This window comes from Amblyraja radiata, chromosome 6 (genome assembly GCF_010909765.2).
Source record: "Amblyraja radiata isolate CabotCenter1 chromosome 6, sAmbRad1.1.pri, whole genome shotgun sequence".
Classification (NCBI taxonomy): domain Eukaryota; kingdom Metazoa; phylum Chordata; class Chondrichthyes; order Rajiformes; family Rajidae; genus Amblyraja; species Amblyraja radiata.
In genome coordinates this window covers 33704050-33716857 of record NC_045961.1, presented here as the reverse complement: position 1 = coordinate 33716857, position 12808 = coordinate 33704050, and the positions used below count along the sequence as shown (strand labels likewise).

Genomic DNA, 12808 nt, shown 5'->3' with positions numbered 1-12808 from the left:
GCTGAAAGATGCTTGCTGTAATGTTATGTACCATCTTAATGTTCCAAGATGTACACTGGAATCTACCTGTAAGTATTTATGTGGAATAAAGATGATAACATCGGTTCTCTCATGAATATTGACTCCATGGTTTGTACAAATGCTTTTTGAAATAGTTTTACTCTCTTAAATAAGTCTTAACTACCAATTTTTTTTTGTTCCACAACGGGCTCTGCAACAACAAAACAAGTACTAATTTGATTGATTCATGTGAAGCGTCATGTGAGAATGCCCTTAGGGTTAGGGGTAGGGGTCAGGGTGGCCAAATCTAACTTGCTGTGAACTAGAATGAATGTAATACCACGGACCAGCTTATAATCAGAAACGAACTGTGAAATTGGGTACGCATGTTGCAGATGTTACACATTAAAAACAACCGGAATAGCAAAGGTTGAAAAATAGTTGAAGTATTATTAGCTACCCAAAATAAATAAAACTAAATATCCATTCAGTTGTAGGATTTTTTTCTATATGTCTTGCTTTCTCTTTTGGGTTCAATTCCAGTGTAAATTCTAATAAATTTGTACTCTCAGTTATAGTTTAGGGAAATAGGGAAGTCTGCTGCAATTGAAAATGTAGGGAAACATTAGGCTTTGGATCTGCAACTTAAATCAGTTTATTTAAAGGCTTTCACACTGCAGTTGATCTTACTCCTGTATAACGCTCTATGTAAGGTCCAACGGAAGAACACAGTGACACATCCAGCCCTCCAAATCCATTAGCAAATCTTGAGTTTACAGTGTATTCTGGTTAGTCCAGGACTTAATGCTGTTCGAATAGCTGTATGCTGGCAGCTCCCTTTAGAATTGCATGCCGCAGTCTGTGTGATTCAGCTCAATGCTCTTAAATTGGCACACACCGGGTAAATCATCCAACCATTAGTTTATATTAGGAGTTAGAGTAGTACATTCCTTCTTTGTTTAAGTAATGATCAGGAATCGTCCAGGTTTGGCCCTCATGGAGTCGGGTTACTTGACCTCCGGTAAACTAGGGCTGGATATGTTATGACTTGTGGTAGCATTCTTACATTCATGGGGGTAGGGGTGGGGGATGTTTTGCTCAATAATGATGGATATCAGATGAGGATAGGATTGCCTCAGTTGTGATGTCTACTGCAGATCAATTGATAGCTAAGGTTCATGGATGAATAATGGACACTAATACATTACACTGAAGGATGATCAGTGCATGGAGAACTGTCCCACAGCAGGAAGAGGAAGAGGGCAGCAGTATTGATGGCTGCCAGAATGGAGATTACTGGGCTGTTTCCCCTTCAATAATAGATGGAGGCACGATTTGCTTAAATGACAAGGATTGACTTTTTCTGTGAGATGTGTGTTGTGTTCCTATTATCCATTCACTTCAGCATGCTGGAAACATTTTCATGCTTTTAGAATGACTTAAAATGTTGGGGTACAGGCAGCATCTCTGGAGAACATGGATAGGTGATGTTTCGGGTCAGGATCTTCATGCTCTTCTTTCACTGAGTTACTCCAGCATTTTGTGTCTTTCTTTGGTAAACCAGCATTTGTAGTTATTTGTTATTTCCATGCTTTTACCTGCTTTTGCTGTGGTTTGTCATGTGTGTGTGACACAGTTAATTATGTCATAAGGTCACAAGGAATAGGAGCCATAAGGAACTGCAGATGCTAGTTTAAACTGAAGATAGACACAAAAAGCTGGAGTAACTCAACAGGTCAGACAGAATCTCTGGACAAAAGGAAAATATTACGTTTTGGGTTGGATCTGAAATAGGTTCCTGCACACCTTTGGAATGTGGAAGGAAACAAGAGCACCCGGAGAAAACCCATGCAATCAAAGGGAAAAGGAGCAAACTCCATACAGACAGTACCCATATTCAGGATCAATTCTGGGTCTCTGGCACTTTTAAGCAGCAACTTTATGGCCAATGTACTGCCCCATAGTCTTGAACTGAATTAAAACATACAGTAGCTGTAAAGGGGAACATAGCTTGACTTAATTAGAGATTTAAGACTGAAAATGGATAGTTTTTTTTTTTTAGTAACCAAAGTTAACAACGTATAATTTTTTGTGAGTTGGAAAACAAAATATAGTGGCACAGCTGGTAGACTTGCTGCCTCACACGCCAGAGATCTGTGTTTGATCCTGTCTTCGGGCACTGTCTGTGTTGTATTTGCACATTCTCCCTGCAAGCCTGTGGGGTTCCTCCCACATCCCAAAGACGTACTGGCTTTGTAGGTTAACTTGTCTCTGTAAATTGCCCATAATGTGTAGGGAGTGGGTGAGGAAAGTGGGATAACAGAACTTGTGCGAATGGGTAGACAAAAAAGCTGGAGAAACTCAGCGGGTGAGGCAGCATCTAAGGAGCGAAGGAAATAGGTGACGTTTCGGGTCGAGACCCTTCTTCAGACTGATATGAGGGTGGGGGGGGACGGGAAGAAGAAAGGAAGAGGCGGAGACAGTGGGCTGAGGGAGAGCTAGGAAGGGGAGGTGAAAGCAGGAACTACCTGAAATTGGAGAAGTCAATGTTCATACCGCTGGGGTGTAAACTGCCCAAGCGAAATATGAGGTGCTGCTCCTCCAATTTACGGTGGACCTCACTCTGGCCATGGAGGAGGCCCAGGACAGGAAGGTCGGATTCGGAATGGGAGGGGGAGTTGAAATGCTGAGCCACCGGGAGATCAGGTTGGTTATTGCGAACTGAGTGGAGGTGTTGTGCGAAGCGATCGCTAAGCCTGAGCTTGGTCTCGCCGAGATTGATCGTACGCTGAATAATCCAACCACATTTTTGTTTGGAAGTGTAAAGAAATAATAGAAATTGCATTCATTGCAATGTGTAAAAAGAGTTGATATATTGTATTATAATTTTGCTGCATGTCATTGTGGTATATATCATGTCTTGATTGGTGAATATGTTTAGTTTGTGACTTTATTTGAAGCAGAAATAATATGTAAATTTTATTGAGCATAATTCCGACTGGTAACTACGCATTTCGTCCGAGCACATTATCGCACACGTCATACAAGCCGTCTTAGATGACCACCTAAACTGTAATTTGGTAACCTATAAAGCTGCCAAGGTTGCCTGGCTGACAACAGAGAAAAAAAGTTAAGTGAGAGCCCTGGCTGCACAGATGTATTAACCTGTCATTGGTTTACTCTATCAGCAAGTAGATAAGAGTGCCCGTGGCAGCAAAAGTGATCCATAATTAGAGACACACAATTAGCCAAATTGACTTTAGTGAAAAAAATGTTTATTATTTTGTCTGATGGTTTGTTTCTGAATTTTGCTTCACACTTAAGCTGTATCAACTACAAAGGAATATCAGTGTTTATAAACTCCATTCTTAGTACATTTGTGCATCTGCTTTTCTTTTAATAAAATGCTATTTTCTTTCATGTAACGCTATCAATTTGAAAGGGTTTCTTATGCGTTTCAGTTGAAGTGCGGAAATTGATAAAACATTTTAACTGTTAGTAATAATTTCAGAAAGAAGATCACAATTCATCCTCATGTGAATGTTTGTGTTAATAGAGTTGAATCAGTTGCGTAAGTACTCCTTCAACATAGGTATTGAATGCAAATGCTCTTTGCAGGTGTATGGGAGTGCATTGATTGGAAGAGGACCAGAGAATCCAAGATGATCTTAGTGTGAATGATCGTTGGGGAGATGGAAAGGGGTCAAGGAAATGAACTGGGTAGGAGCTGAGGAGCTGTTAAGAATTGAAGTCATCTATCTGAAGCAGATGGATGTATTGTATGCTCTGTAGATCTCAATTCTCTAGTTAAGACATGTTTAGCAATGTATGGTAAGAATTTGTGCAAGTAAAGCCTGTTTACCATTGCATGCTATTTTGCATGTCCATGCATATGCACATCTTTCACACAGAGGATCACGATGGATACCGGGAAGTGCACTATCAGTACACTGTGTACTATAATCTATTCTCTTTCACATATACATAAACTTCACTTTGATTCCCCAATTACCCAAAGTTCAATTTGCAGCGACCAATTAGCGTACCAGCCAGCACATCCTTGGGATGTGGGAATAAACAGGAGTATCTGGGAAGCACAGATGGTTACGGGGGAACTCCACACAGTTGATTAAGAGGTCAATAAAATCATGTTAATAATCTGCAAGCTCCATTCATTATATTGAAATTTAGTCCCATTGTTCGAAAATTACCTGGAGAATTTTATACCTTACCTTATCTTACCTTAGCTGAAATATAAGTTGCAGTTCCTGTTATTAAATTGCAAACCTGAAGACTGCAAGATAAGGAAAGAATAGTTATTCAGGCCATCAAGCAGGGTGCATGAGTTTTCTTTCGGTGATTGCGCATAGCTGAGCATCAATAAGAAGGTGATTTCTGGGTGATATTAGGAAAAATATCCATTCTGATGCCTCTCCCACCGTGCCTTTAATCCAATTTGTTGAGACTTGAGTAACTAGGTGAGGGTTGGGCAGATCACGTTGATCAGGTGCCCAATACCAGAGTCTCAAAACAGACATTCAATTCCAGGCTCTTTCATGAGAGGAGGTTATCTGGCAGACAGCGAAAAATATTTAGGGATGCGCTTCAAGAAGAAGTCCAACATCCCGACTGACTCCTGGAAGCTTTTGCTGACGCCTGCTCAAAGTAGAGAGAGCATATGCAGGCATCAGGAACAAAGAGAAGCACTGCATCATTGGTGGAAGGAGTGCCGCACCTCACTAATTACCTAACTACTTGCTTGCCTTGTTAGCCACCTCCTGGCCTCTCTGTGGAAGAGTCTGCTCTTCTCAAATCAACCTCATTAGCCATCCTAGAACCCACAAAACCAGTATGGAAGCAAGTCATCATTGATCCCAAGGGACTGCTGAAGAAGAAATTGTGGTCAGAAACATTTAAGACTGCTAATGTTTGGATATTGACAATTGTGCTTTAACTTCTCATAATTTCTTTGAAATTTCTATCACTCACCTACAGTGTAGCAACTTGAACAAATATGTAATTCACATGCTGCGGATTACAAAACTGATTAAACAAATATATTCTAAAACAAATATATTCTTTATGCCAATGCATGTTGAAAATCTACATTGAGAATAGGCTTGGCATGAAATTATTCCAAAGGTGGAACACATTCTGTAGACTTATGCTGGGAAGGGACTGGAGGGAATTTTGGATTAGTAACTCCTAAAGGGCCTGTCCCACTGTACGAGGTAATTCAAGAGTTCTCCCGAGTTTTCCCCTGATTCGAACTCGGAGAATGTCCGTAGCGGGTCCGTAGGAGTTAGTGGATGTCTCGTAGCGGCGCGTACGAGTAAAAAGTAACAATTCTTTTCATCATAAGTATTTTTTTACTCGTGGACATTTTTCACAGTGTTGAAAAACGTCACGAGTTTACCGGATTTCCCGAGTACCTACCGTTAGCATTACGAGCCGCTACGGGACATCCACAAACTCCTACGGACCCGCTACAGACATTCTCCGAATTACCTCGTACAGTAGGACAGGCTTAAGTAGGAGGGGAGACTAATGGAAAGAGAAGGAATCGGGAACATTTTATTTAAGTCTGCTTGGTATAAAGGTTTCACATTGATTTCAACTAGGTAGCTGGAGGATATGCAGAGAGGAGAGTAAAATAGGAGCTGGAATCAGCATTTGGTTTGTTGTGCCCACCCTGCCATTGAACATAACATAGCTGATCATCTATCACAATAAAAATTAGCATAAACATCATGCTAATCTATCAGCATAAAAATGAATTGTGTAAAACTGCTAGAGGGTTACTAAAAGTACTAAAGTTGTTCACTTTATAAGTGCACATTTTACAGCACAAACTCCAAGGGATGTTTCTTTCAAGCTAATTATGGGTTGGCACTTAAGTCTTATTCAGTTGATTTCCTGCTGTTCCCTTAATTGGGAACTGTGTAAACAAGTTAATGTTATTCAATTATACTCTTGTGCAGTAGAATTAGGAGTAACATTTTCCCGTTGCTGGTTCAGAAAGCAAAAGTTGTATGAGTTTTCTTTGTTCACTGCTAACATATGCTATTCAAAATTAGAAATTGGGTAGTTTTATACATTGATTATTCACAATCACAATTTAAGTGAAAGAAGTTCAACTGACATTAATGATCTTAACCTTTGTAGAGTGCAAACTTCTGCAAATTGTATCTGTGCATTTCTAAGTGCCAAGAGATACTTTGAGTGATGAAAGAAGCTTGACTACCTGCCAAGGGAGAGATATGTGATGTTTCAACTCAAACTATTTCTCTTGACGTAAAGCAGCTGGGCAATTTTGTTTCCTCCCCTTGCCACCCTCCTGCCAATCCCTCCTTTCAACACAACCTTTTTTTAGTCTTCTCCTGTTTCCTGTTCTTTTCTAAAGCTAACAACCCATGAAACAATACTCTTTAGTTGTTACTGTCTCTTTCATGTGGTCAATCTGTGTACGATAATCAAAATATAAAATTGTTATATTTAATTTTGGGTGTATTGATCAATAACTATACATGGTCAACCAATCAAGATGTTATAAAGACTAAATCAAATCTCCAACGGGCCCTCTCCTAAAATGGAGAAGGTTAGGCTAATTCTGGTTGTTGTTTACTCTGCCTTGGCTGAAGTCATTTAAGTTCAGTGTGCTTTTCAAACCCTCCCTAACGTGCATGCATGCCTTACTACAGGACTCAGATTCTAACTACCAATGACTGAAAGGGGAGATGCAGTGAGTAATTTTACTATCTGTCTGCAATATCGTCTGCAATTCCTTCCTTTTCTGAATGGCAGAAGGCCAATGTGCATAAAAGCACAGCGTACAATGAACTTTGCTTTATTACTGTCTCTAATGGCTGCTGGAGAGCAAGTGAAACTGAATATCTAAACATTGCGGAGACACAAGGAACTGCAGATGCTGGCATCTTAGGCACAACACAGAGTGCGGGAGAAACTCAGTGGGTCAGGAAGCATATGTGGAGGGAATGGATAGGCAACATTTCATGCCAAGAAGGGTTCCAACCTGAAACATTGCTTATCCATGCCCTCCACAGATGCTACCTGATTCGCTGAGTTACTCCTACATTTCGTGTTTTTATCTTAACATTGCATTCAAGGAAGTGGCAAATTAGATGCAAAAAATGGCTAAAGACAATCAGAGATCGAGTAAATATTTTAAAAAAGAATGCAAGGAATGCATAAACAGATTTTCACATAGTTGCAGAACATTGAAGGATCTTCATTATCTACAACAGTGGAGCAATATTTGTTCCCTGTGCAACTGATTGAAAAATTCAGTTAGCACTACACTTTAAAGGGAAGCTCATGAGAGTTGTCATTTTGACATATTTTTCTGTTTTGCATCTGGGTCATCTGTTATTGGATTCAAGTCCCACTGCACCATATTCTGGTATACCACAAAAGGAATGGCACATTTCCATTATTTAGATTGAACTATAATCTGTCTAACTGGAAGTTGAAGATTCCATAACATTGTCTTCTGCTAAGTGTAACTGTACACTCTGGACTGGCTTCATAATTGTGGTCACCCTAGTCTGAGAACCACTCCAGAGTCAAAGCTAACTGATCTAGCTTGCATTTTTTCTGTGCTAGTGTTATGTTGTAGAATCTGCAGGAAAACTATTTTCTTAAAAATCACTATGTGATTCTTTGTAAAGATGTAGAGCACTCTGAATAAATGTTCCATCTTAACTCTAAAGACGTGAAATTAGAAGCACTGATTTGCTGATTCACTAAATATTGACAGCCGAAATTGAGTAAGTTAGTGTGTTGCCAATGATTAAAATGCAAAAATAATACTGGATCAGCAACGGAAACTACTTTAAATCCATCCATTGCTGGTTTTAAATAAATTGATACGTGGTGGGGGTCGACAAAATGATGTGCGTGTGTGGGGGGGGGGGGGGGGGGGGGGATGGGGGAGGGGGAGGAAGTTGTTAGTAAAGCAGGATAATTGTAGTTTATTGAAATTATACAAGATAACTAACAAAACTTAAAAAGTGGGTAAGTCATGGTGAGGTGGGTTAAGTTATTGTCAATTGATATATGTTCCTGATTTATTCAGTTCCATTCTCTCCCCATAAGCTGTAGTTGAAAGTCTGAAGTGGGCAAAATGCCAATGGAACTCAGCAGCAAAAAGCCTGCACATTTCTTCAGATATTTTAGTTTTTTCCAGCATAATGTGGAGAATTTGCTAAATTCGGTTTCCCATTGTGTTGTATTACATGTGAAGGTTGGGTAACTGAACACCACGATCAATCTTGTAACTCTATTAAAGTCTGACCTGTTAGCTCCCTTATTCCCAACCTAGTGATGAAATTAATTTGCAGTATGACATATTTGGTGTTCCAATCAGAGATTAATAGGATTCGTCATGTTTGTGATAGTCAGAAAATAGATGTGCAGCCTGATCCTGCCTTCCAGAGAACTTGGTCTGTACCTCTGCAGGTTATCATTCTTGAAGAATTCCAGGATATTAAAAAAAATACAATGAGGGTTTCTGCCTCTGCCACCCTTTCAGGTAGTAAATTTCAGATCCCTGCCACGCTCGAGATGGAAATATTTTTTTCTCACCGACCATTTAATCCTTTATCCAATTACTTTAAAATCTTTGGTGTTGGAGACCTTGGCTAAGGGAAATAGGTTCTTCCTATTTACTCTGTCTAGGCCCCTCAAATAATTTCATACGCATTATTAAAGTCTCTCCTCAGCCTCCTCTGTTCCAAAGAAAACAACCCTAGCTTTTCCAAGCTTTCCTCGTAGCTAAAATTTTCCGTTCCTGGCAGCATCCTCGTAAATCTCAATAATTGGTGAATTAGTTTCAAGGAATTTATTTTTCCTCTGGTTCTCTTTATTTGTACAAGAAATTGCTTCTTTTCTACAGCTGGAATTTTAACAGGAAGTTAGACATATGTAGTTCAGGTTTCAGTTCTGCCCCTTAAGTAAGCACTAAACATTTCTCTCTGTTATACTTGTTCGATAGTTTCATGCAGTTGATTTGAGCGATCTCACCTGAAAAATATTCTCTACATTTGAATATTCAGAGCATCTCCCTAGCACTATTTGTGATTATTGCAAGTAGCTGAACCAATTAAACTTTGCTATTAAAATGTAGCTGGCATGCGTGCATTTTGTTTGTGGTAACTATGTGTAGTTTTTCAGTTTAACCAACCACTGTCTTAAAGTTTGCAGAGATGTAGGTCTTCAACCACACTGAGAAGTCAGTCTAGCTGTTGACAATAGTCCTGGTTTTCTGATGTTTGCCTGCATATATTTCAGCATGCTTATGGCTTTTGATTTCCCTTGCACCGTAATCATTGTTATATTCTTATATTCTTTCAAAGCTTAGCTGTGTCTTCAATTTTATAAGGGTCAATTTGTGTTACAGTTTGAAGTAGAATATCTGCTTTGCATACAATCAACAACCCAAATTACTTTCAAAATCATAATAGTTTTGTTAAAATTTAATTTGTTAGTTATGTCTGAATGTTTTAATCTCAGCATACAGCCAAATGGAAAATATTTACAGAGTTCCCCACTGGTGTTATTCTGTGGCTCACAATTGACTGGAAACTCAACTGGACCATAAATAGTAACTCGAGCAAGAAAATTGCAGATACTGAAATCCAAAAGGAAAGCAAAAGGTGTTAGCAGATAAAGGCAGCATCTTGGGGAGAGAAAAAGAGTCAATTGTAGGGCCAATGATTTTTCGTCTGAACTGAAAACATGAGAAGTATGGGCTCCTTTCATTTTATTTTTTTAATTCATTTTTTGGGATATCAGTTTCAGTGGTAAGGCCAGCATTCATTGTCCATCATTAATTGAGAAGGTGATGGATGGTGAGCAGTCTTAAATAATTCCAGTCATTTAGGTGAATACTGTGCTTAGACCCAATGATGAACTATTGATAACATATTTCCAGGTTAGGATTACTTGCAATTTGGAGGGAACCTGAGGGTGGTATTAGCTGTTGCTAGTTTGGGAGATGCTGTTGAAATAACTTAGACAAATAATGATAGTGCATTTTATAAATGGAATACATTGTGGTCATTATGCACGACTGGTGAATGGAATGAATGGTTAAGAAGGTTAAAAGAGTGCCAATTAGGAAGGAAGAAAACTTCTTCAAAGTAGGCAAACCTTGAGGAGCTTTCGCAGTGGAGCAGATAAAATGTGTAGGAAGGAAAATGCTGCCTGACTCGCTGAGTTACTCCAGCATTTTGTGTCCATTACCAATTAAGTGTGTTATTTGTCCTGGAGGGTGTTGAAAGGGGTTTCTTGAAAGTGGTTGGTATTGAATCATCCATCATGCTCCTGACTTGGGCCTTCAAGGGATCAGTGGTTTCTTTATTATCAAGTACTGTGAAATACTTATTTTATACACAGATTAGCAAGACTATCATCATACATGAGCACAATCCCCTGGTTAGTACAGAATGTGCAGAGCAGCCCACTGAAACTATATGCAAGAGACGCCATTGAGATGCCATTTTACACTTCCAGCTGCAACGGGCCTCAAAGGTCCTTTACAGCCGTCGTCTCCATTCCGGTCATCCTGCGAACCTCTGTCCCTCTCCTCGCACAGCCCTCTTCAGCGATTGTTCTCGGGGAGCGCTTCCCGCAGCCGACCTTGGCGGCGCGGACGGTAAGACTCCCCCAGAAAACTGTTACTTATTTTTCTTTGTGTGATATATGAAGACTTATGATTATAAAATAAAGTACATAACTAATTGTAATAAAGAAATAGATGCATGGAAACATGTTTAGGCAGAGTTGCTGTGGATTTACAATCTGATTTAAAAAAACACTTCAGACGTGCAATGTAAACATGTGACCCATTCTTTTGATGGAAGAAGAATAATTACCTATGCTTTCAAAATAATTGTCCTTGTATCTGTTCTCTGCAGGTCCTGTTGTTTTGCTTCACTGCGGCTCTGTACATGTTCTTCTTTAGGTAAGTGTATGGCCTCTTTACTTCTCAGTTCTCTTTAATTACTGTCTTTGCTGCCCTCTGTAGCCTGATGGCTCGCTGATCTAAAGCTTACCACTTATTTGGAGGTTTGCTGAAGTTTTATTGCAGTCCATGAAAAGTGCAGACAAAGCTTTGAAGCCTTGTCACTCCTTTGAGCCCCTTAGGTCAGAGCAATGCATTTGAATGCATTTGCAAAAGACTTGGGCTGAGCCAACCAGATAGAATGGCACCATAGGTCAGCCCATTTTTCTTCGGAACAAAACTATTTGGAGTAGTCTGGTGGATGAACAAGACATGACACAGAGAAACACAAGTCACGGTTCAATGGTAAACCACAAAGAACATTGACAGGAGAATGTTCAAGCAGAAAGATGTAGCACTGACAGTTTTAGATGACTATTAATCACTTTTGTACAATCATTGTTTGATGGAAATGAGATCTCAATGTGATTCATGTTATTTATACATCTTTATGCTGCGTAATCATACTCAATTTAAAAATGCAGTCCACAAAAATAAATGGAGTATTTTGGAGAAACATTCAATTAGCTGCTAAAATCTTGTGTGTTAAGATGGCACGAGGGGAAGGGTTCTGTGTTCTGAAATTTACCTGAGATTGATTTAGCAATCTGTTTGAAAATGTTGTGATCAGAAAGCAGAGTTCAGGTTGCCATGGTGATTAATCCTACTTCTCAATTGTCCATCACAAAAGAGGTTGTATTACAATTCATCTGATCTAAATACCCAATCCTCGGGTGAATACCTGCAATTAAAATGCAAGGTATAAGTTAGTAGTCAAGTAATTCACTTGGAGATATTTATGCACCATACAAAAAACTACTTATTTTGCATCTTTTAGAAGGTGAATAGACCTATATTGTGCCTTCAGCACGTGTAAAATTTGATGGATCACTTGGATCCGGAATGAAAATCACTTTTAGATGTGCCTTTATTACTTCTCCTTCGTTAAATTGAAAAACCTTTGTTTTTTGCAGCTATTTTTTTGTTCCTTGAAGAAAGTAATTTCATGATTAATTTGACAAAGCAAGCTGAAATTAAATTGTTTCTATGAGATTTGTGAACATTTTTTCAAAAGGTGTTCCAACTGTTTGATTAGGTAATTTTTGCAAAGATCAATAACCAACAATGTATTTGAAAGAAGCTTCTGTAGATTTTGTTAAGGGCTGATTTGATAAAGGTAATGTTGTGCTATACACGCCAGAAAATCTTGAGTCCATTTCCAATTGTGCTAGGTTTATGGACTTTGCCAAGATTGCAATTTAAATACTACATAGAAACATAGAAAATAGGTGCAGGAGTAGGCCATTCGGCCCTTCGAGCCTGCACAGCCATTCAATGTGATCATGGCTGATCATCCAACTCAGTATCCTGTACCTGCCTTCTCTCCATACCCCCTGATCCCTTTAGCCACAGGGGCCACATCTAACCCCCTCTTAAATAAAGCCGATGAACTGGCCTCAACTAACTTCTGTGGCAGAGAATTCCAGAGATTCACCACTCTTTTATCCATGGTTCCAAAGCTCATCTCCATCTCCATATCCGGAAATCTTTGATGATTTATCTGTGGAGGTTGGCTAAGAGCAGAATCAGGCAAAATATTAAGCAAATTACTTGAGTACAGTTCAAAATTAGCTCCCGAGTTGTGGAATACATTGACATTCTGCAGTGTTATGTAAATTAAAGTACTTTTGATGAATCCAATATGTACTAGCAGTTTAGTTGAATTACGACAGATGTTTAGAGAAGTAAAGTGAATGTTTTAATAAATTGCATTTGGGAAGGTGT

At 39.2% G+C, this 12808-nt stretch overlaps 1 protein-coding gene across 2 annotated transcripts in view; it reads left to right on the top strand.

Moving 5' to 3' along the window:
- Nucleotides 1-12808, top strand: part of tmem135 (transmembrane protein 135) — a 308698-nt gene that overhangs the window by 198872 nt on the left and 97018 nt on the right. For both annotated transcript variants that reach the window (XM_033022460.1, XM_033022461.1), the window contains one exon: nucleotides 10938-10984. In XM_033022460.1, the coding sequence (XP_032878351.1) occupies nucleotides 10938-10984 (47 nt within the window). The remainder of the gene's footprint in view (nucleotides 1-10937; nucleotides 10985-12808) is intronic.